This window comes from Megalops cyprinoides, chromosome 21 (assembly GCF_013368585.1).
Source record: "Megalops cyprinoides isolate fMegCyp1 chromosome 21, fMegCyp1.pri, whole genome shotgun sequence".
In the NCBI taxonomy this organism is placed as follows: domain Eukaryota; kingdom Metazoa; phylum Chordata; class Actinopteri; order Elopiformes; family Megalopidae; genus Megalops; species Megalops cyprinoides.
Window position 1 is genome coordinate 20,153,355 of NC_050603.1, and position 24,822 is coordinate 20,178,176.

The window sequence follows — 24,822 nt, forward strand, 5'->3', positions numbered from 1 at the left end:
TTTAAGGCAACTCTCGCTCAACAAGCTCGGCGTCATCCACTCACTTTCCACACGTACGACCGCGTTAAATCACTCACAACCACACAGCATCCCTCATTCACCCACTCGCAATCACACAACCTTACTCATTCACAATTGCACAACATCAGTCATTCAAAATGACACCGCATCGCTCATTCACCCACTCACAATGACACAGCCCCAGGCGATAAAACAGCCTAAATACCGGGCGAACGGCACGAGTGGGTAAAATTAAACACACTCCGGGCTCTGTAAATGGCACCTCTCTCTGTTCTCAATCGCTCGCCGAGATGCACAGACCAGCAGAACAATAGAGCCCACATGAAGGGAGCAGCCACTTGAATAAATCACAATTCAATGGAGGCTCCAGCCAGGAAATTGCTCTCGTTGCCAGCCGCCCGGCGATGCCGTACCAGGTGTCCTAATGGCTTGCCTCATCAGCCCCCGAGCGTTGCGTTTCAGAACGGGGGGCCGCTCCGCACCGGTGTGGGCCCCTAACCGCAAGCTGGAGAAACGGCGGCTTTTGTCATGCCGAGTGGTCGACTCATCCGAAAAGCAGCTCCAGCGCAGGCCCGGGCGGCCCCACACGCGTGACTCCCAGAGAGGGGAATCCAAACACAAAAAAAAAACCCGCAGCATGTGTCACCCGGAGTTTCAACACCGGCTCTGCGGTAGGTACATGCCTCGCCTGGAGACTCAAAGACTCACAAAACGGGCCTCTGCTTCACAGGCGGCCCGTGGTCAGGGGCATCTGCCGCGGTCTGTCCCCTGATGTGGACCGGAATAACGAGTCAGTCAGTTAATTAGGTTTGACCCACCTGTGACAGAGAGAGCACTGTGGCTCCACACACAGGCGCCCGTGGCTGCCCTCCTATGCTACAGAAAGATCTGAGAATGGGAAGCTGAGTAACTCTCCTCTCTGACTCAAACACAGCCGCCGGGCTCTTGTCACTCAAAACAGGAGTCATAAGAATTAAAGGAAGATTAACGTGAATCCTTCATAAACTGTGTGAAGCGCAGTCACGCGTGTACACGTGTACATACACGCCAAAACACTTTGCCACTGCCGCAGCAGCATTGCACCAGCATAGCTCACGGGACACTGGTCCTAAAGACAGCATGTGGTTCAATACACGGCAACAGCCGAGAGTGCAAGGCAACTGCTGTACCGCCATCTGTAAGCCTAACAGCCTTACGCGGCACCTTGGTTTGTTCTATCAGGAAAATAAAATGCGGGGAAAGTGTTTGGCCACACGCACTAAGCGTTTATAAATCAGCCCTGTAAGCCCCGTTTCATTGGCCAGCACTTTCCCCCCGGCTCCTTCTTAAACGTTTATTGATTTTTTTCTTTCAGGAAACTTAAGATTAAGATTCCTTCCAAGCCGCAGTTAAAACAATTATAAGGTGAACTGCTGATCATTTTTCAGAGAACCGCTCGAGGTGCACTTTAATGCAATTAAAAACACGCGCACACACACACACACGCACACACACACACGCACACAGCAGCAGCTTTTCAGCCTGGTTGAAAAGACGAGGCCCTCGTGAGAGAGCCATCCAGTTCCACCCAACGGGCCAACACAGCCATTAGAATTACAACGGCCGAGCAAAAGAAATAAATGGGTGAGAGAAATCGATGGATAACACTTACAAGCGGACCGCGCTAACGGAAAAGCACGCACGGGCGGTCGCGGGATTGCTAGCTTCAGCCAAGCTCTCGGGAGCCCAGCTAACATTTAAAGCTTTAAAAGAACCCAAAGCCGCCCACTCCAAGCTTTCATAATACTCATGCTCTCTCTCGTTTCTCTCTCTCTCTCTCCCCTGCCTTGTTCTACATATGCCGGTTTCACTTGACTGGCTCGCTGAGCGGCGCCCGGCGCTGGCCAAACCTCTCGCTGGCTCCGCCGAGGCCCGTTCTGTAAAATATGATGTCAATTTATCCGGTAGATGCGCTTTGGGCCACTAATCAGATTTATGTGAGTTTGAGTAAGCCCATCGCCTGCGTCTTATTCCCTCCCCATTCTCCCGAGAGCTGGCAGGCAGCGCGCTGGACCTCCAGCGGAGGCCGTTAGCAAGGGGCAGAGTAATGACTAAAGGAAAAAGAGTAACACAGAGAACCACAACCCAGCCAAAGGTCATCAAAAATAGTTAAAGCATCATTCAGGAGATTATTAACCTTACTAACAGGCATCTGGTGCAATCATCATGCGGTAACAGCAATGCGAATGGACCACTCCATGCCCTGGCCTCCACAACAGTGACGGTTTTGCGCGATACCTGGTCCTTTGAGTGTTACCAGTATGCTGTGAGGATCTTTTGCTGCATTGCGGGTTCTGTGCTGGCCACTAGGATAGACCTACTTGTGTCTGGCACATTTTGCTAACTGGCCGTTATTCTTGAGGTTAATGCTTATTTGGAACCATTTCTCATGTTAACACAAAAAAGACATGTGACACATGCATATGCTCTGCAATCTAAATTGCCAGTTATCAACAGAGAGAGGAAACAAAAGCACTAAAGAAACCTCCTTCCAACGTTCAGTTTAAGTGGGGAAAATGCTTCATTATTCCCAGCACTTTTTACAGTTTCACTTAATATCAGGAAGAAGCCTTGGGCCTCATCTCCTTCCCGCTCCAGGACTATTACATAATTCATTACTAATGCATAATTACTAATTCATAACTACCTTCAAGTCCAGCCCACAGGTCTTACATTTAAATGGAGACATTTAAACATAACTAAATGTGGAAATGGAGACCACTATGTAAAACCTGTATCCTACAAAGGCCTGGTGATCCCAAATGTACCTGCACCTTTCTGTTCAAGAAGCGTATTAGAGTCCAGGGAGGTTTTGGGAAAATGGCGTCCTTTAGGGAGGTGCTCCGCTGTATCACATCTCAGGCCAACAGGCCCCTTTGTCAAAGAACCATGACCAGGACTGAAGAGCATCCGCCTTTTTTCTCCCCACATGAGGGGTAATGTGGCATGAGAAATCTGAAGGAAGGGATGTGAGAGGCAGAGAAATGCAGGAGGGAGAGGGGAGAGAGGGAGAGAGAGACAGGAAGACGGCCCTTCACGGCAAGGCGGTAACCACGGGCAAATCGATGTGAAATGCAAGCTTCCACCTGGGGAGGAACACTGCACAGCCCTGGAAGGAGCCGCGTGGCGGGAGGGGGCCGGAGAGGCCGTGATGTCATTGGCCTAATCGCCTGAGAATTCAACCGCAGTGGAGAAGCGGAGGGCTCGGTGGTGGTGGTGGTGGGGAGGGGGGGGGGGGGGGGGGGGTTTGGGGATGCCGGCTGCCAGACGGTACCGCCGAGGGGGCAGAGCCAGGACTGACACATGCTTTCGGCAGCACGGCCCGTCCTGCCATTCTTCAACCCTGCGCCACCGCGAGCCAGCCACCGCGGAGGTGACAGCTGGGCACGCCCCCTTTCAGAGGGGCAAACAATCAGCCCGGGCAGCGGAAAAATCACACTCGGGACCCAGCTGCTGCTGCAGACACCCACTCCCATCCCCTGGTGGGAAAGGAAACGCCACAGCACAGCTCTCAGGCCAGAGCGCTAACACACCTCGGCTCCCGCCGCTCCGCTCCTCCAAGGCCTAATTCCACATAATGGCCGTCCATTTTGAGAGGGAGCAAAAAACCAGGCGTGAGATACAGCCATTCTGGAGCTGAGACGCAGGCGCAACGCTCCCGCCTGTTACTGTTCAGCGCGCCCTTTGCAGCTCTCCCTGACGCCGATGTGTTGTAATGACTTATTTTTATTCCGCTGATAAGGTCAGCTTCCCGCTGCGGCTTTAAGGGCAGGGAGAGCCCCGGCGCATCACGCCCCGCGTGCCGACGGAATCGGGAATTACACACTCGAAAGGAAGCGCCAGCCTCGGAGAAAGGCTTCACAAAGAGAAAGAAAGGAAGGGAGAGAGAGAGAGAGAGAGAGAGGGAAAAAACAATAAGCTACATCTACCCCGGCTTCCCCCGTTCTCTCGAAACTTTTCCGACGCCTGAAGCCAGACCGTTTCCCCTTTTGTCTCACAGCGTTCTCTCTCTGACAGCAGAGAATTTGTTCTGAGCCTGTCTGAAGTTCAGTCTCCTTGTTGACTAGGTATTGAGCTGCGGTGTCAGACAAGGCCTTGTTAAAAAAGACTTCAAAACGCAAATTCATCTCTCTCTTTTTTTTTTTTTTTTTAACACACCACAGGCAAATGCAAGTCCTTGCACTGAGCCTTCGCAACCTGCTGGCTCAGATCTGCTCTGACATTCACCCAGACACCGAATATTACCATTCCCTGGTGTAAAAATCAACTCCCGTCTCACCTTTAAATGATATTTCACAGGGCACGCTCAACTGTGTTGAGAATCTGCACCCTGTTCCAGCAATTACCAACACTGAGGCCTAGATTCAACCTTACTGCATTACAGCCTGCTCTTAAATTGGTACCACAAATTTTTCAGGCATGGATTTTTGTTAATCATTACTTCACCCTGACAGATACAAGAAGTCTAAGCAAACACGTGACATTCAGATAACAGAAGTTTTCATAAATTTGCCACAGCTGCCTATCTTCATTACAATAAAGCGTGGATGTGATTCAAACCATTTTATGTGTACAACACAATTTCACAGCGCACACAATCACAGGCGATCACAGTTCCACATATGGAAACTTTCACATCCAGTTACTCAATGACAAAATACAGAAGTAAGGGAAATGGCCAAAAAAGGAAAACTGGATTTTTGAAACCATTTTTGAGTTGAAATGACACAGGTCAGTAATTACGATGGGTCAGATCATCTGGAACATTTCAGGTGATCACAGAAATGATCAGTTCTTCTTTACTGAAAAAGGGAAATACATGAAAATGGAAAATGCACGTAAACACATGAAAACTGAGAATGCGTGTAAAATGTGTCTGATTTGAATTTTCATTTTGGCATTATCACCAATGAAAAATAAAGAAAAAAATCTAACAAAATATACTCAGTTCAAATTGGTACAATGGAGATGACATGAAAGTGAGGACAGTTGAAAGAAACAGATTGCAGAACAATTAAAATGTAGACATTTCATTTGCATTGGTGATTATTGCCTAAATGAAAAGGTGAGGAAGAGAGATCTTACTCTCCATTTTTCTGGTTCACTTTACCTTTACACCTTAAATCTGGCTAAAAAAATCTTCCATATCTGCTAGCATAGTCCAGGAAAATCCCTATAACTTCCCTTACAGCCTGAACATTATGTCCTAAATATGACAAAAATGCACCCCAGCATCTTAGAACACATGCAGGACATCTTTTATTCATAAAATAAGAACTGCCAGCAGAACAAGTCCAAACACATTTCACACACTGCACAGGCCTATTATAGATTGCCACTGCAGAAAGACACACCTCTGCACCTCATAATAAAGAATATTTACGAGTTTGGTTAGGAGGAGTTCAAGTGTTTGGTACATTTGCCCTTCAGCACAAACTTACTACAAACTCACAAAGCTCTACCTCCAGAAACCTTAATACTCTGCTTTCACAAACACAGAGGAAATGTATTCTATCCTTAACTTTCAATTGTTTATAGAGTCTTGAAGTGGGACATATAAAATTTCAGTTCAAAGGTGTTACGTAGATTTTATGTATCTTTTCAAATTTAATTTCCTGTCGTTTATTGGAAACCAGGCAAACAGAAAGCCTAAAACTACATATCCTGCCAACCATCATCTCTATAGTGATACCTAAATTCACTTTAGATATGCCTCACTCACTTTCAAGTCTGGATAATGCATCTGTGCATATTTGCTTTTTTAGTTTTTTACATGACATTTGTTGTTAATTTAGAGTACCACTAAACCCTTAATGTTGTGTAAGAAAATAAAGCTATGTTTGTTTGGATTTGTTAGACCAAGTCCAAACATCTGTCCAAATTAATCTAAAACTTATACTTATGCTTGTCTCCTGAGGATCTCATGAGCCTGCAGCTGGGCAAGGCAAATCTACTATTAAAGCTGACAAAATATGTCAGAACTGTGAAGCTGGAACTAGGCCTTCACCCTGTTCAGCCACCCCAGCAACCTTCTCAGGTCCCTCCAAGCCATCCCAAATCCTGGCCAACCACTCCACCCTCTCCCCTGCTTCTCACTCCAATGACAGCTAGTTATGGGCTGTGCCCTTTTCAAAACCCCTGTCCTGCCAAACCCACCAAATGGTAATCACTCCTTACACTCCAGCTGTACCCGGATTCTCTGCTGCTACCCTATTCAGCACTCCAGATTGCAGTGATACATATTCCCTGCCCTCCGATTGGCCAGGAGACTGCTCTGGAATAGTAGGGCCAATCGGGAGAGGGGGAGGAGTCAGAGGACAGCAGTATGTGCAGAGGTGAGTGCTGGGCGCGTAACTCACAGTTTGTGTTTTTGGCTCCCTCGGCGAGTCCGTCCCCCAGCTGCCGTTTCTGCGCGCTCTTGAACTCTTTTAGGGAAAGGTACAGCACCTTGCGCACCACGCGCTCTTCTGACCACGGGATCCCGTCACTGTCATCCTGGAGAGAGGAAACGAGGGACGCGGTTAGCTCGGAGCCCAGCACCAACGCACGCTGCGATGCACACATTACAATCTACAACACAATCCGCACACACAATGTAATCCCCACACCACAGCCAGCATACACAAAATGGAGTGTTTCACACTGCACTGAACACCGTACAACACACACACTCAGCATAGTGCAAGATACAATCCACACAACGCTGACCCCCATGCAATGCATATATAAGTGATGGTATTCATTAATTAATGAGCATCCTACAACCCACACGCCACAGCAGACTAACAAAGTGAATCACAATCCCCAGAAAACGCACTAAAAAACAACATGCAAAATGCAGCCCTGTGGGCCATATAACCCTCGGAGCACATGACCCTGAGTAACTTCAGCCAGCCGAACCCTACAGGGGCGGGGAGTGGGGCTTTGAGTTCCAGCCAAAACGATAAGCCTGACGCTCACTCAAGACCCATACCTTTCCCTTACTCTCGGGGGAGACAGAGAGGATGTTATTGTTACATATGGCTACAGAATTCTTACTGATGTGGCCCCCTCCTTCCTCCCTTTAATCTCACAATTGTGCAAACATCTGTCTGCACACAAATCCCACCGTTGCCACTCGAAAAACCTTGAGGGGGCAGAGAGAGCAGCCCCCAACCTCCTGTTATTGCCGGCGCTCCCAAGAAGAACAGCACACTTCGACTTCCACGTTCAATAAAATAGTTATCTTTTTCCTTCCCAACAAGGCTGATAAAAGCTTTTCGGTGTAGTGTGTCTTACTGTATAAACAGTTGCGTTTTCCCCAGTGACTGCAGCTGCAGGAGTCGAATATCTAACAATAGCTACAGAAGCCCTACACCTCAAATGGAAATTAGCATTCACCGCTATTTAAACCTACTGGGCCTGACGGGCGGTCTGAATCAACAATGAGAGTCTGCAGGATCCTGGCACCATTTCCATTTGGCAATTTCAGCATCCTGTAGTTGGAGGCATTTACAGAACAAGGATATAATGTAATTCTATCAGTGTCTGCATTAGAGATAATTATCAATGAAGACTTCTTTTTCCCCCTCCCTGTGGAAAGAGACATCAATGGTCTGTTGATAAAACTGACTAGCGGAGGCAGGATCACACAAAAGGCTCTGGAGATGCAAAAGCCGTATGCAAAGAAGGACACCTGACACCTCGCTACTAGTTTGATTACTGATTTTACCTCGTTACTAAGTATCTTTTTCTGTGATCCTTACAGCGACATGCTCTCAGCTGGGATCAGTTTGTTGTTTGTTTAAACTGTAATAGTCATGGGATTTCTTGTGACCAGTATAACAAAAAAAAAAAAAATCTGATTTTCTAGGAGTGCACCTACAGGAAATGTTTTTATTTAACCACTTTATTTGATTTCGCGCAATCCTAGAAACAGCGTGTCCTCCACGGTAAACAGTTACGTCAGAGTCCCTAATGTGTCAACTCAGGTTGTTGTATCATGGCAAAAACAAATAGAGTACTTATCTGTTATTACGCAAACGATAAGATGTTGACACGCACTCAGTTCATTGAGATGAAGCCCTTGTAAAACACCCGATAATATGCTCCACTCTGGATACCTACAATACTTTGCAATGTAACATGTAGGCATGCTCACTCAGCTCTTAAGGCTGCAGTTAGGCCGTTGTTGGTGCAATAAAATAAAATACCAAGTGAAATTGAAAAAAAAAAACACGAATAAAATAAACATTATATTATCTTGCGGTACGTGTGTATTAGTGCTGCCCTAAAGGACGTTTCAGTAGTTTGTCCTTACGGACACGGGGATGACTAGATGACATGGTACGTTGGAACTTCAGAACAAGGGAGAGGCAAACAAATTAGTTTTACGCCATCGTACAGAGCCGCACCTAAGATAGGAACAGAGTCAAAGTCCAACCACGAGACAGGAATTTATGTAATCTTAAAAGGTGTAAATGGACACGACATTGTTTAGTAAGTTTAACAGACAACGTATTTTCACAATAAAAGCGTGATGCCGACTGTTCAAATTTCAAATTATGAGATCAAATATTGGAGCCGATGAATCGCGGTTTAAACTGTTCATGGTGTAAACCAAGTTCAAGTTCTGATTATTGGCACTTTTACGCCTATACCAGATCAATCCGCAATGGGTCTGAACGAGTCCTCGAGTCCCAGGAAAACGCTTACATAATGTCATGCCTAGAAAGCAGACTTTGTACGGGGAGTCTTTGACTCTGTAAACAAGCAATTAAACAGCTGGCGCTGACAAAGGCCGGGTACTGCTGAGTTTAAACTCGGCACAATTCACCATGAGCACGCCAGTGCATCTCGCAGGCAGGAGAAAGAGCTTGTGCCGTAGGCGCCGCATGCCGCGGGCTGTTGCACCTGCAGTTCCTCTAAACATTATGACTGTGTTCAGACCGCATAAAGATCACATGCACGGGCAAAACGAGTGAATTTCTATTTAGAATTTAGGTAAAGGATGTTGATTCTTGTGTAATGCCAATATTACATGGCCTCCAGCCACAGGCTGCTATTCCACCTTGCACCCAGACAGCGAACACCCTGTGTCTAATGGACGCAAAAGGTTTCACATACAAGGTTCTAAAAAAAAAAAAAAGTAGAAGTTCAATATTTACGCAAAGCGACTTGGGGGTAATAAGGGAGGGAAAACGGCGATGGAGGCAGGCGCCACTGCTTTTTCAAAAGGCCCATTGCACCCCCCCCCCCCCCTCGCGCGCGCATCCTCCACCGTCTGCATATCTGGGGAGGTTTTTTAGGCCTTCTCGGGAAGCGGCGCGAGAGACAGCCGCGCAGTTATGCTCGGCTCCTTTTGAAATGTGACGCTTTCGACTCGGGCCTTGGGGATCGCGCGGAGCACTGAAGCTTCTCGCTTGCAGAGGAAACAAAGGCGGCGTATTCATTTGAGGACGTTGACAGGTGAGCGGAGCGTCACTGGCAGACAGATACGCCATTACACTGGGGTGTGTGTGTGTGTGTGTGTGTGTGTGTGTGCGTGCTCGCTGGTGCTGAGAAGCGCTGACGGCGCGTCACTCCGGGGTGTGCAGAGTGTGAAACTGCCGGGTCTCCTCATTAAACACATTTCAGATGCACTAATCTTAAAGAGCACAGAGGGTACCTCTTCAAGACTGTAACACAGGCACAGTGTTTGGTTGAATGCACTATTCTTTCATTAACCAGCCCTATAATGGCCAATAATTTCAAGTTATAATTATCTATGCACGTTACATAATAACAGCAAGGCAAAATAGCCTGCTAACACTTTGTCAGGGTCATAGATATCCGTAGCATATCTAAAAGATTATTAACAGCCTAAAAAGACAACATCAAACGGATTCAACATGCCGGCTTGACACAAAAAATGGTCTGGGGAATTTTTTTTATCTAAATTCTGGGGACAAAACGACAAGGCAAATGAGCTGCGATTGTATTCTCGCTGATAGGACACGCAGATTACACTGAGGGATAATTAAAAATCTTTTAGGAAACGACCTGGAGTGCAGCTAGCGTGCTGACGGAGAGAGAACAATGAGCCACACACAACCGCAACTCCGTGGAGTCTCCCGAAAAAAAAAAACGTAGGAGGGAGATGGTGTCACTCTATTCACCGTGCTGCTGCTTGCCAGGTAAGGAGCAATTAGCCAGACGCCGCTATCGTTTTTCTTTGTGGCCTGGCATTCTGCCAGTAGAGAGGGGGGGAGGTGGTTATTACACAGTCGTGTCACTGGCAGTACTGTACTGAGCTTTGAACTGTGGGCTTTGCTCGAAACCTGGAATTTGCCTGAATTTTCCGAGAATCTGGCAACTGGCCAAACGGTTTCCTTCAACCCCGTTCACTGACACTGTTTGAAAGCTGCTGAGCAAGGTATTATCAGGTCATTATCAACAGACACGGTGAAAGGCAGCCTGCTTCTTGGCTTTACTTCATAATGAAATGTGGGAATTTCAGAAAGAAAAATGTATATATTTTGACCTGACCAGCAACAAAGCGCTCCTTTTCTGGGGCGACGACAGGAAGCGTAAGCCTTTCTTTAAAACAGTACCATGGTAACATGGAAAATGAAACTCACTACGCACTAAAAATAGCGTGAGGCAGACTGCCTCTATGGGGGCAAGTGGCCTGTCACCGTAGGTGATTCAGCTTCCTGAGCGTGCGCTTCCTTAAACACCAGCAAGCCACGTGGACACAGTGCTGCAGTGTTCTACTGGCTCGACTGGAGACAATGCTGAGGTGAATAGAAGGTACTTAAGAACAGACCACACTTCGTGATTTAATATTGTGCCCCCCCCCACTTTTTCAACTGACCTAATATTTGGAATCTGTACTACACAATTGTGAATGTGCGTGAACAGCTGCCTAAGAGCTGTTAGGAACTGAATTAAATTCGGTTGCGTGTGTTAAGAGGAACTTAATGAGTGTGCGCAGAATCCTGAGAGTTTAGCTGCACTGAGTGTGGGCGCTGCTTCTTTGTCTCTTCTAGCAAGAGTTCTCCAATAGTTATCAATTATTTGCAATTTGAGTCCTCCTGAGGTGGGGCTGTGGGTCATTAACCATGATTCCTTGCTTCACTTTTCAAAAAATAAACAACTAATCATTTAAGTCTCAAGGGGAATGAAGCAAATGGTAACCAAAAAAAAAAGAAAAAAACCTAATGTTGAGATGGCCTGTGACACGCGTGCACACACAACTTGTGCGTAAACACACACACCCGTGCACCCATGCGCGCGCACACACGCGCGCACGCACACACACACGCACACACACACACACACACACGCACGCACCAAGGCCTATCCAATAGCTTCCAGGAATTAAGTGAGCTAATTGCTAAGCAGCGCCGAGGCTGAACATATGGCAAACATACACGGAACAAAGCTCACCTTTTCCCCGAGCAGGCTTCCTGGGCCATAAATCACAGCAGCTTAATCTCCCAGCCGCCATTTTCAATGGTATTTATTTGTTCAGGCAGCGTCAAATGGGATAGAGTCAGCTAGTATGACAAATGAACAGAGATGGTCTGAAATGGCAAAAACGGCCCCATTAGAATACCCCTCACCCTTTCTTTTAGATGGGAGGGAATAAAGCCCACATTTAAAATCTTAATTTCTGTTCAATTTTGAGTCCCCCTCCCTAAAAAACCCCACCATACTGCATCTCCTTGACAAGTGTGTCAAGAGTCTGCTCCAGAGAGCCGCTGCCGCTGCTGCGTCTGTGGCGTACCTGAAAAGCAGCCCCTCTCCCTGGGCCCAGAGGAGCAGGCTGCCCCACTAATGAGCACCGGGACCTTTCATGGTGCAGCAGCACTGGGCATGCTCCGTACGTCTCGCACGACACCTACAAGCTGGCCCAGAATCCAACGGGGCACAAACCAGCCACTTTACCACGACTACACTCTAGATACCATTAGAACACATGCACCACAAGTGTCTGGCGAACAGCTCGACAATACAAGAGCAACCACCCTGATTTTTCCGAGCAGGTGTGGCAAGATGGGGGGCGGGCACTCTTAACGAGCGACAGCATCACCACGACAACGGAGACCCTGACCGGAAGATCCCTGCAGTGGAACTCCAATCCCCTCTGGGGTCAAACATGTCTGATGTCCAGCTCACACCAACACCCGGGAGCGAGTCAAAGTCGTAGCTCTTAATTGGCTCCCTCGCAACCCGGCAACTAGCGCATCACGGATCATCAGGGCAATTATCAGTGAGCTCCACAAGCAAGTCTTCACTTGACAAGAAATAATACACCACAAACAAAATGGCTTTTGTCAAACTAGTAAGATCACTGACTCACTGTCACACTTCAGAGAAACTCTGAACGTGTTTATGATACAGGAGGAGATGGACTTTTGCAAAACATGATTTTCAAGCCCAGTGATGCTGGTGTTTGGGCGTATACATCTGATGAAGGAATTATCAGACACAAAAGAATACCTACATGTTTCTCCCCCCCCCGCCACCAAACACATGACTATGTACACCACTGCTCATTTATAACTAGCTACATCAATTAAGAGCATCCAATTACTGACTGCCGTGCAACATAGTCACCCCTTTGTTTTTAGATCAACACACATCTGCATATGAATCCGGAGCGGATGACGAGCCCGTAATCATGGTGCCTGGGGACTGAGCGTGCCACGGTTTCACTGCTCATGCCACAGATTTCCATCTTCCATCTGTGGTGCACCGGGCCTACTGGTGCACCGGCACATCAAGCTTTTTCTGTGCTAAACCCTCCTCCCTGCATTTACAAAACAAAATCAATCCTGAAGTGGAGGGTTCAGCCTTACTGGAAACAGTAGAGTAAAAATAGTGGTTGATGCGGCTGAAGGGAGCAAGAAATAAAGAACACTGACAGCACTCCAGTGGATAGAGCAGCTTATATCACTCTATAAGTGAGAGCACAACCCTGACCTCAGTGAACTGTAAGTACAGGCAAGGGCCACTGGAATGTGCTGCTTAATATAGATGCTGTTAATGTGACTGAGGAAAATAAGAAATAAAAAATAATACAAAATACTGACCATGTTCCACTGGACAGTGCAGCTAATATCACTATTAGCAAGAGCACAACCCTGAGCTCAGTGAAGTGTAAGTACAGGCAAGGGCCATTGGAATGTGCTGCCTAATACAGACTCCAGCTAAATAAAATGCTCTCAAATGCTATGACTGGAAGCACATTCGAGTCTGTGCCGCAACGCCCCCTGGCTTGTCATTAGTGTGGCCGTGATGCCCTCATTTTGACACGGCGCCAGGTCGGAGCTGCGTGCCGTGGCCCCTGCTGTCACCGGGGGAGAGAGCTCAGCGTGAAGGCGGGGGTCAACAAGGTCACAGCCGCGCCGGTGCTACCTGGACGCCCCCCTGCCGGGGGGGGGGGGGCGGAGGGCTGACGTACCCCCTCGGAAAAAAATCGGGCCGCGCCGGCAGGCCCTCATATCGGCGCAGGAGCCAGACAGACCAGGCTTGACCTCGCCGGCGGAGTTTGGTGGGCGGCGGAGAGAGCCCTCGGGAAGCAGAGCGTCTGTCTGAAGCAGCGAGCCGAGCGCAGCAAGAGACAGCTGCGTGGGCGCTTCGAGGACCCTCCTCTTGTGAATGCCGTCTTTCCGTTTCGCGGGTCGTGGGAGTACAGAACGCGCCATTCTGCTCCTCGGCCCCGTCTCCGCCCCCGGCCATCGAGCGCAATAACACAAGGACGCGCGTGTGTAATTGAATTTCACCCGTTTTTTCCTCAACCGCCGCATCGTCGAGGCAATGAAACGCTTCGTCTGCGGCCAGGTTTGATAGTACAACAACCCTGCACACCTCTATTTACTGCAGGGGCACAGGGGAGAGCGCTCGGAGGCCGGCACAAGACAGAGGGGCCGTGAGGCCTCGGTTATGACACCATTCTCAGCTCGTGTCAGTCAAGGTCAAACCAATGAACCACAGGAACAGTTTCAACAGACAGCATTAAAAAAAAAAACCTATCCGGGAAGAGGAAATTCACATGTCTGTTCTCAGACGAGCACAAAGCACAATAGATTCAACGCGGTGAAAGAGTCTCCCGCTTTAGAGGGATTCCGTTTTAAAAACAAACGAAGAGGCACCGACGCGGGCGGCTATAAATAGGGCTGCTGGTGGTTATGTGGATTTCATCAGCGGAGAATGTCGGCAGGGTGCCAGAAGCGATCCTTTTCTTACATGCTGAAACTCTGTTATTGTAACACACATTCCCCAAAACGCGGTGTTTGGGTAGCGTGCATTCCTTTCCCGGTAGCTGTTCGGGTCTCCCTCCATCATCCCCCCACCCACCCCCCCCCCCCCCCCCCCCCCCCGCCCCTTGCTGTCGCATGTGTTCCCCGGCTGTACCGCCAGCTCCGCCACTCGCCCCAGAGTCACACTCCGCACATCAGGAGAAAGAGAGAGAGAGTGAGCTCGCTATTTTCCCGCACCTCGAGCTAACAGCATTGTAAAAATGAATCGAACAACAAACTAACCGCTAAGTCACAGCAAACAAGTTGCCTGGGCGCTGTTTGCTGTTAAACTTGTATGGTACCTGTCGGGATAAGGGCTAGAAATATGTGAGATGGGAACAGTCCTTTGAACCTGCACAAAATCTTAATATTACTTAGTTTAGTATTATAGTTAAAAAATCTCATTTAACATGATTTTTTTTTAGGTATGGTGCGGATGACAGGGTTAAAGAGTCTCTGAGGGGAACTGTCTCGTTTTGCCTCGTCTTCACCGCGTAGGAGTGTCTGTGACACACTCGGCAAAGTTCCAGACTCAAGAAACCTACTTCAAACCTCTCCTGTAGACTGACCTCCTTCCTAGCTCACAGTGCAAAGCAATTTCACCTGTTCAAGTCACACTGTGATGAGCCGGCCATCGCTTCGGGGACGTCTGAAATTCAGAGGCACCTGCCCCTGAAGGACGAAGCGAACGTTTCCTCCCTCCTCTCATCGCCCCGCCATTTCCGCGGAGGAACCGCGGCCATGGAAATGATCACGTTGATCAATGTCTGTCAGTGCCGCACACCGGGAGCGTCCCGTCTGCACTGAGCGGCGCCGCCTAAGGACAGCCAGGCATTTCTCTCTGCATGCACAGCACGGCCGGAGAGCCGGGGAGAACTGGCCGGGGATGACGAAACGAAACGTTTCTGGCGAACAGTCGCCGCTCTCTCCTGACTCACCTGTTGAATCAGCGCTGCGTTCGGCCGAGCCCCAGCCGTGCGTTTGCAGATAATGCCGTAGTCAAACTTTACAAAGCAACAGTCAAAGTGACAGACGCCAGAATAATTTTGCGCTGTCAAGCAAATAACTGTATTATGTTAATAAAATGGGTGGGTGGGTGGCAGAAAGCGGGGGAAGGGGGGGGGGTGAAGTGGCATATTCATTTTGACTGAAAGAAATAAATGGCACACTGAATTACAGGTTAGGGGAACTATTCGGAAGCTGCAGAGTTCCAGCCAGCCTCATAAAGCAGGCTTTTCAACAGAGCCCTCCCCCCACCCCCCCTGCTTCCTACCGTCTCTGCAGCAATCCAGCCGGGTCAGCTTTTCCTGCATGACAGAAACAGCACTGGCCCTCCACCAAGCCCTCTGCCACCAGTCAAACCAATCACTCCCCGATTTCGACCCTAAGGGACACACGGGTTTCGCCTTCTCCATGCAGTTTCGCCCAGTTCAGTTTCGCCCACGTTTTGCAGCCTTCCATAAATTTCGCCCTGAGAAACCTGTGCAACTCGACCAGCAGGAAATGTTACAGAGCGAGCTCGGTTGAGTTCCGTTGCAGCACGCGACACACTCTCTTACATCCACACTGGAGGCATCCAGGATCAAAACCAACAGTACCCTGTAACATCAACAGGGGCTTCAGCACGTCGCGGTTTCGCCGTAAAGACACCCCTTGGCTTTCACAGACAGAACAACGGACGGCCATAAACGGGCAGAAATTACCTCATCTGAAACTCGAGCCAGCCTCTCGTCAAAGCCAAGGCTTTGTGCTGTGGCCTGTGGGGCTCAGCCCCCCCCCACGACGAAATGGCACTGACGCCCCACTCAGGTCAGAAGAGCTTATCGGATACACTCAGGTCATGTGATGTGTTAATACGTAAATGTAGGTAAGTGTAGACACTAGCTGTTAATCATCACATCAGGTGTGTGTGTCACTCCCCTGCCTGCCCCACAGGGACACTGTTCCCCAAAGATTATTCAACATATGAATTCTTTGCGTTCACACTCCAGAATACCAAGATATTTATAACCTCCTCCCACCCCCTGCCCCGAGTCATCCCGGAACAGTAAGATATATGGAGTACGGCAGGTTCTCTTTTTTCAGCACAGCTGCCTCTGGGAAACGTGGTAAGTGTAGGCTTTTCTCAGCTGGCTAGCTCCTGAGAAACGAAATTACTCACAACTGCCTCCACTCGCCCTGCTCTCAAAGACAGGCCGAAACCGTGTCCCAACCACGTGGCAAACCTGCGTTTCCTGTTTTAACGTACGGACACCGACAACGAAAGAGCACAAAGATGCTATGCAGTCATTTTGGGGGTTTAGAGGAAGAACCAGGAACCAGGAAAAATTCCCCTCACGATTCACGCTATTGCAGAGATGAACAAAGCGAGTTAGGACTCCTCGAGAGGGACTCCTGTCGCCTCAACGAAGACGTGTGACCCATGCTGGGACTGAGCGGTGATCCTGCGGGGTGTCAGATGCCCTTCGGCTCCAGGTCGGGCGCAGTCGGGTGTCACCAGCGAGTGTGAAACACAAGCAGAACACATCTGTATCACAGGGTCTCCTGAAGCTCCACAACATGGCTCCAATAAACAGTGCTAGGCACAATTTAACAGCTTCTAACTATTAAGAACCACCTCCAACCCCCTCCCTACGCTCCACCCCCCCCCCTCAAACGATCCTGTAGCAAATCCAAATTTAAAGGGGGGGGGAGAGTAATTCATCGTACCAGACATGCTAAGTTTTTACAGGTCGGGATACTGTGACCACTAATACAACACAATTCCGACAAGAGCCTTAAAGAGCAGGCCCCCTGCTGACAGGGAGAGGGCGAGAGGAAGGAGCCCACCTGGTTATCATCAGGGCGCGGGCAGTGGGGGGGGCAGGATGGGCCTGGCGCGGCCAGGGAGAGGTGCAGGAACTGGCTGGGGGCACGGCAGGAAGCAGGGAGCAATTCCCTCATTACAGCTACATCCCGCGGCCGAGGGCAAATATCCGGATTCCATATGTGCCCCGGCGAGGATGCAGAGCCAGACACGGGGCCCGGAAAAGCTCAGCTCGCTGCCCATTAGAGGCAGGGGAAACAGACGCGGAGCGGAGCGGGGAGTCCCACACCATCTCTTGAGCCAACGGCATGCCAGCACAATCCTCCTCCGCGCAGCTAAATCGCAAGCTCTGTGTGTGTGTGTGTGTGTCTGTAAGTGTGTATATGTGTGTGTGTGTGTGTGTGTGTGTGTGTGTGTGTGTTTGTTTGGTTGTATGTGTGTATCTGTATATGTGTGTGCATGTGTGTGTGTATGATGTAGGAGCAAATAGGAGGCTCTCCGGCTGGCTTCGGATACGTGGCTGACCATTGTCCAGCTGTCTGGACAAGCTGGCGGAGGGCATGTGATTCCAGCGCTTCCAAATTTAGGCAGCAGGCCCCCGGAACACGGAGCAGAATTAAATTCACTTCAAAGTCGCCGGCCATCGCCGTTATCCCGCTGAATCACGTGAGGCCTTTCCCAGAGCAGACAGCCTCGTCCACAGTGACGCCGTCACGGGCCGGAAACAGAACAGTCCCGGGGGTCCGATCCCAGACCAATCCCAGACCCCTCCGGCCACCGGCGAGTGGGCTCGGCCTCTCATCCGTCTCACACCGTCAGCGGGGAGCCGAAGGGTTAAGGGGCGAGGGGCAGGGGGGGGTTCGGGGTCCGCTGACAGACCTGGCCTGATTTTGTCATCCTTAATGAAACCGGATAGCTCCGGTCCATGCGGCGCGAGGCCCCTGTGAAGCTCAATAAAAGTTTACGGAGGGGCGCGAGCGCACGGGTTAAGGCGGAACAGATGGCGCAGGGCACGTCTCCCTCTCCCCCTCTCCCCCTCTCCCCGAGCTCCGCTCCATTTAATGCATCTGACAGTTTCTTCCACAGCTTTCAGAAGTCTTTAATAAATAAGCGGGAGAGCGCCGAGCCCCAGAGCTCGCGCAACGTGAGTACGAGGCAAGGATAGTCGCGCCATCCGCACGGAAGGGGTTTAAACGGAATCGCAACATTTTGACAAGTCTTAGGTGAGGTTGGCAAAAAGGTCCACAGCGGCAGAACCCGGCACACCACAGCAGTGCAAAAATATGCAGACAGAGGACAAATTTGGCTGCAATATTCTTGTCCCTGTGCTTGCCAGCGCTCAGTCTCATGGATAATGGATAATTCTAGCCCTAATGAGGAAGTACTGCGAGCTGGCCTCCTTTAGATTAGATGGGCATTAGATGACTAACAACCTGCACCAGGATTGTGGTCCTTTTTAACATCGTGTTTCCAGACGTCGACCACAAAATGCTTTCATCCCGGCTTTATGCAGTCCTAGCCACATCCTAAATTCCTGTTCCCCCCTCCCCGGGCTCCGCATGAGAGTTCCGGCTCAGATCGATGCGAGCCGTGTGTACGCTGTGAGCATCGTCCACCTCCAGCTCTCTGATGCACGCGCGTGGGGCTCCCAGTCACATGGCCCTGCTAGAAACAGGCACGGCTGGAACAACTGAACTGTGCTGAAGTCAGACTGAAGCCAGAGTGGAGAGGGAGCAGAGTGGAGGAGGGGAGAGGGAGAGAGAGGGGGAGGGGGAGGGAGAGAGAGAGAGAGAGAGAGAGAGAGAGAGAGAGAGAGAGAGATGAGAGAGAGAGAGAGAGAGAAAGAGAGAGAGAGAGAGAGAGAGAGAGAGAGAGAAAGAAAGGGTGGTGGGGGGGGGGGGGGGGGGGGGCATGTTTCTTAAACTCTGACATCGTTACCAGCAGCTGTCAGGCGAAATTGTGGGTGAGGCTGCACGGACTGCCCAGGAAGACAGTGACACACACACACAAATGGGGACACAGGCACACATGGGTATGCATGCACACACATTCACATATACAGATGTGCATACTCTCTCTCTCTCTCTCTCTCTCTCTCTCTCTCTCTCAGACACACACTCTGTTTTACACACACACACACACACACACACACACACACACACACACACACACACAAACACACACACAAACACACACACTGTATCCTAAAGGAGAATACAGGCAGGATGGGAAACTTGGACCCCAAACACAGCTGGACCGTTTCCCTCCCCCAGCAGGACTGCAGCTAAGAGAAAGAGTCAGCTTTCTCAGCACGTTATACGCAACTGGACACGGAGCATATAATCACATTCCTCCACGCCCCCAGGGCCCTGAGACAGGGCTAGGGTGTGCGCCTCAGAACTGAAACGACCCGGCAACCGCCTCAAAGCACAGACAGTGCAGCGGCTACCAGAGGCCAAGTCGTCTCCCCGCGCTAATCCGGCACTCACGCCCACCTCCCGTCGCCCACCTGAGCTAACCCATGCATAATGCATGGTGCAAATGTGAAGAGAAAACTCCATTAGGTGGGAGAGGCATTTGCATGTCGTGAATAATGCGGAGAGGTTAGCAGGCGCACGGGCCGCCCCAAGGAGTGGCCAGGAGAGGGCCTCCTTCAAGGAGCCTTTTATTCGCGGAGTTACCGCGCTCCCCGGGATCGGCCGATCGATAACACGTCCCTGCCGTCCCGGTGGACAGGCACATTAAACGGGGCAGGCAACGTGGACCTGCTGTTGCATTAATGTGACCCGTGTGTGCCGGACCACGTTCTCAGCAACTGTCTGCAAAAAAAAAAAAAAAAAAAAAACTGGCTAGGCTCCTGACGGGTTTGACCCATCTGGGGCTACCGGACAAAGCCCAAAAGGGTGCCTTTCAGCAAGCAGAACAACTGCCCCGCACCAGAGCAGAACAACTGCCCCGCACCAGAGCAGAACAACTGCCCCGCACCAGAGCAGCACAGCACACTTTAGTTGTTCCTCTCTGTGACTGCTTAGCAGGGGGCTGTGCCTGCACTTAGCTACAGGGTGAAGAGCACAGCTGATCTGGGTACAGGCCGCCCACCCGTTTACAGCACTGATCTGGGGCCAGCCAGTCAGCGCCTGCGTGCGAGACGCTGCCAGGGCAAAGCGGGCTCTGGAGGGCAGCGGTAGGCGTTAGCTGCGCTCTGAGGTAACGGCGCAGGTCAAGGGGCTCCTGGGCTGTTGAGGAGAGGGAGAGCGGGGCGCAGGAAAGCCGATGCCCTCGGCCCCCGCGCCGGAGCGGTCGCCAGGCGGTTTACCCGGACGAGGTCTTCTGAGGCCAGGCCTTTAAATAGCCGGCTGATTCAGCACCTGCGGAGAGGTCCAAGAGCCCTTTTTCCACACAGCCCACCTGTGTGAACAGCGCTGAAGGGGGAGAAACCACCTAATTCCAGCCCTCTGTCCGAGACACACAGGGAACGCTAAGGCCACTGGACTAGTTTTGCCCTGTTTTTTTGGTTGTGGGTTTTTTTTTTTTTTTTAATTATTCAAAGAGGTGGATGACACTGTGGCTTCTTTTGTTCAGTAAGGTTACTACAGGTGACAGGTTGCTAGGTGACCTATCCAAGTGTTTGTTTTCTTTGAAAGCATATAAATGACTAACCTGTCCTCCATGCCCCCTCTATCACTTTCCCTTTACCTCTAGTAGTAGCACAAGGTTATTTTTACTTGTTACCTCAATGGTAGAGCTGGCCAGCAGAAACTGAGCCAGAAGTGTGTGTATACATGTGTGTATATGTTTTTGTGTGTATGTATATATGTATGTACTTATGTATGCATACATGTATGTGTGTGTGTGTGTGTGTGTGTGTGTGTGTGTGTGTGTGTGTGTGTGTGTATCTGTGTACAGGCCGAACCAGGAAGCACCACTGCAGCCAGCCTGGCTATCCATCAAACACCGTCCTCAGTCTCATTTACATGTTAGAGCGGGGGTTTACACCTCATGATAAAGACTTTTTACTTTCCCATTCCAACAGAACACAGCGCCTGCTGACAGTGGACTGCTCCAGATATCATCACAAATACAAACAACTCTGCCCTTGTTATTGAAATTCCTTCCAGAGCAGATAGGCAGCTTCTCTCTCTCTCTCTCTACATACCACATACGTTTCAGTGAGAGCACAGCGGTGATAACTTAATCCATGCGATGTTAAACCACATTAGCACAGCAATCACTTGCGCATACTTTAGAGGAAATGTCACGACCGGATCGGGAATTTGTGAAACTTACACGTGCTTGTGCACGGCTCACACAAGTAAACAGAGGCGCCTCTGCAAACTCCCTGGTTCAAGTACGAGTTCCAGCGGCACAGAGCAGCGGTGCGTGCCGAATTACCACGAGCCAATGACACCTTGGGAACTCGGGCTGGATGCGAGGATGCTCTGTAAACGCCAACGCGGGCCTTAAAATAAGGACCCCTGTCACCCCTATTAAGCCTAAAACTCTCTCCCTGGCTGGCAGGGCAGTGAGAGCAATAGCAATCCCCTTAGCCTGTGATCGCTAAAATTAATCACCAGGAGAGGGCTTGATACCCCACTTAATAAATGTCACACTTAAGGGGGGGGGGGGGGAGGACAGGAGGCCTGTCTGGGAGAGGCGCGGGGAGGGGCCGCTAATCCTCTTGGTGCGCTCCATCGGGGAGGCGTGCGGCGGGAGCGGGCGCAAAGTCACCCGGGGACGGAGCGATCGAGGTTAACGGGGACAAAGCCGATCCCTCTCTCAAACCCAGACTGGGTGACACGCTTAGCTATGCCTGCCAGAGCAGGGTGTGGGTTAGCCCTACAAAATGCAAGCTGGCTAACGCGGATGTAGATATGTGTATACGCGGGTGGTGTGATCAGAATGACGTGCCCCAAGGACTGATCTGGGAGGTCTTAATTTGTGCTCCTAAGGAGGGGCTGGGGAAGCTGACCTGGGATCTTAGGAGACAACTGCAAAGCTGTGAGATAATACAGGAATTTAAAGTGATCGTTAATTACCCCCACTTTGCTGTGACACAGGAAAACGGCAAAACTCCTCCAACCCCTGGCAGCCTCCTGCGCGAATCAGCTCGCGGTTTGTTTCAATCAGATCAAATCACCCCTGAATGCAAAGGAACTCCTGCCAATCCCCTACAGGCCTCGTCTCTTGTCCCGCCCCCCAGCGGACCATCACGACGTGCAGTCTGGCGGGGTTTGGTCAGTCCGTCCTGCCGCGATCGTTTCTACTGCTTATTTTCCCCCCTCGTCCTTCAGGGAAGATGAGGCGAACAGCTCCGACTCTGAACACAGAGGACTGAGCTGCGGTTTGGCACTTTAACCACGGCAATAACGTCTTGCGAGGCCTTTAATATCCCACCATAAAACAGAGCACTGCAATGTCAAGGGCTCTCACACGACACGTAAGCTTCAGTTCCAGCCATTATGCAGGTACAGCTGAAGTCCAGCATAAAGTCCGCGCACATCGTAACGATTGATTTTGAACTTAAACAGATATTCCCACGTACATAAATTGCAATCCTGTATATCGTACCATTTTACAGCAGTCATTCCATGTAAACTGTTAGATGTCATTGCATCGTTACACTTACTAAATTTAATGCTGTGAATTTGTTAGAATTTTCACTTGTCCGTTCTTTTACAGAGGTCACGACAACAGGGAAAATTTGGTAGCCGTGACTGACACTATTCAATTCTGCTTTAAAAAACAGAAGCTCAACATTTGAAAAGTAGACATTTCCATCAGGGGGGGAAAAAACCTGACAACAAAAAAACCCCTCTCTTCAGATGCCAGAAACCAGAAGCTTCAGACGACACAAACAAAATAAATCTCTCCCTCGCCGTCTCTCTGCCTCTCGATAGCAGCGTCTGTAAATCGAGGTCATTTCTCTGAGGGACAGGCAAGACAAGAGGAACTGGAGAGAAGGTCCTCTACCTTCCACGAAAGGAGACCGCAGACACAGTGCTATCCCTGTGTCAGCCCGGCGCGCCGCCGAGAGAATTAATTTCTCACAGATGGTGTAAATATTTTTCGTGCTGTTGGCAGGCAGGGGCCGCGGGCCTGAGGTGGGGATGTGTTACTTTGTGTTGCCGGAGCGTCGGAAAGAGGCTCCGCTGTCCTCGGACGCCCTCCCCGGCGATGAGACCCTGGGCTCATGAGAGGGGGGAGGAGCTCACAGAGCTGGCCATCCACCCCCCTACCCCCGCCCCCCCACCCCCCCCGGATGTTCGCTGGTGCGTGATTTATGCTAGCTCAGGAGAAAGAGGATCAGTGTGTGTTTATTCCACAGAAGAGCGCGCCGTGTTTACGCCTGGAGGCCTGGGGCGGACGGCCCCCTCTGAGTGGGGTCCGCAGGGCATGCACCAGCAGGGCGTGATGGTGTACTGCTGTGCAGGCGGACGGACTAGCAGCTCAATAACAACAAGGCACCATCTCACTTCTTTCTCTATCTCATATACACACACCACACACACACACACACACACACACTACATATTTCCTGCCATGATACAATATAGCCTATTTCCACAATGTCACTATATTTCAAGGATGGCACTAATGGTTCAGTATTGTTATAGCTACTCTCCTAAAATGACTGAATGCACTTTATAGCGAATAAGAGCATCTGCCAAACGGAAAACATATGTAAGTGTAAATATATAGTACATACGTAGTATATACATGTAAAAAGTAATGGACGATGGAACTTGGACATTGGATATACCAGTGGTACCAGTTACAGAACAGGTCAAGTAAACTGCATTTATAAGGCAGAATTATTAGCATTTAGCATACCCAAGTCACTTTGTGTTTTTTCCTCCACAAAGAAGTGCCTTTTAAGGTCACTCTGATTCCTCCAATCACAGCGGTGATGTCATAACTCACAACAAGATGTGCCCTCAGGCAGCTCTGCAGTACTGCAGGTAATAGCCAATCGCAACGGGCGCCTCGAGCTCAGAATTCTGGAGCGTTTGACCGCATCATAAAAAGCAGAGTTTGGACAAAACCAGGAGAAAGCATATGCCAATCTGAGTCACCATGAGCACAGGGATCCTGAAATTAACCACTTGCAAGGACAACGTCTGCTCCTGTGTGTGCCTCATACAGGTATGCTGAAGGCCAGCTACGGGGGGGTAGTGTGCTTTGGCAGCCAGAGGAGCAAAGCAAAGCAAAGTAATAAACATCCCTTTGAGAGTGCATAACAGCAGGGGGGAGGACACTGGCTTTGTAAGCCTGACATGCACTTTATTAGCTTCCTGTATTTGTAGCACTGTCATTCGAAGAGCAGTTAGGTTGTAAGAGTATTGTAAAAAAAGAAAAAAGCCGTACGTGTAGCCTGCACATTGAACGGTTCACGGAAGCCTTCATTATATGATTAACTGATAATTATCCCCCACCCGTCTTAGTCTCCATCCTTATGCTTATGCAAGCCAGTCTCCTTTACGCCCCGATAGGCTAAAACGTGCTACTTAAAGCCGCTGCGCTAGCATTCCACAGCAGCAGGGTCTCCCCTCTGCAGAGAGTCCACGGTTAAGGGACTATCATTTTTTTAATTGTCCGCGGTCGGGGGGCACCGCGCAGAATGGGCTCCTCACCTCACCCGCTTTTTGTCAACCCCCGCTCATGCGCCGTTATTAAATTCGCCGTGCGCAC

General features: G+C 50.0%; 1 protein-coding gene across 2 annotated transcripts in view; it reads right to left on the reverse strand.

The window, feature by feature from the left end:
• jarid2b (jumonji, AT rich interactive domain 2b) overlaps window positions 1-24,822 on the reverse strand; it is a 131,880-nt gene that overhangs the window by 57,247 nt on the left and 49,811 nt on the right. For both annotated transcript variants that reach the window (XM_036515680.1, XM_036515679.1), the window contains exon 2: window positions 6,420-6,555. In XM_036515680.1, coding sequence (XP_036371573.1) covers window positions 6,420-6,555 — 136 coding nt within the window. The remainder of the gene's footprint in view (window positions 1-6,419; window positions 6,556-24,822) is intronic.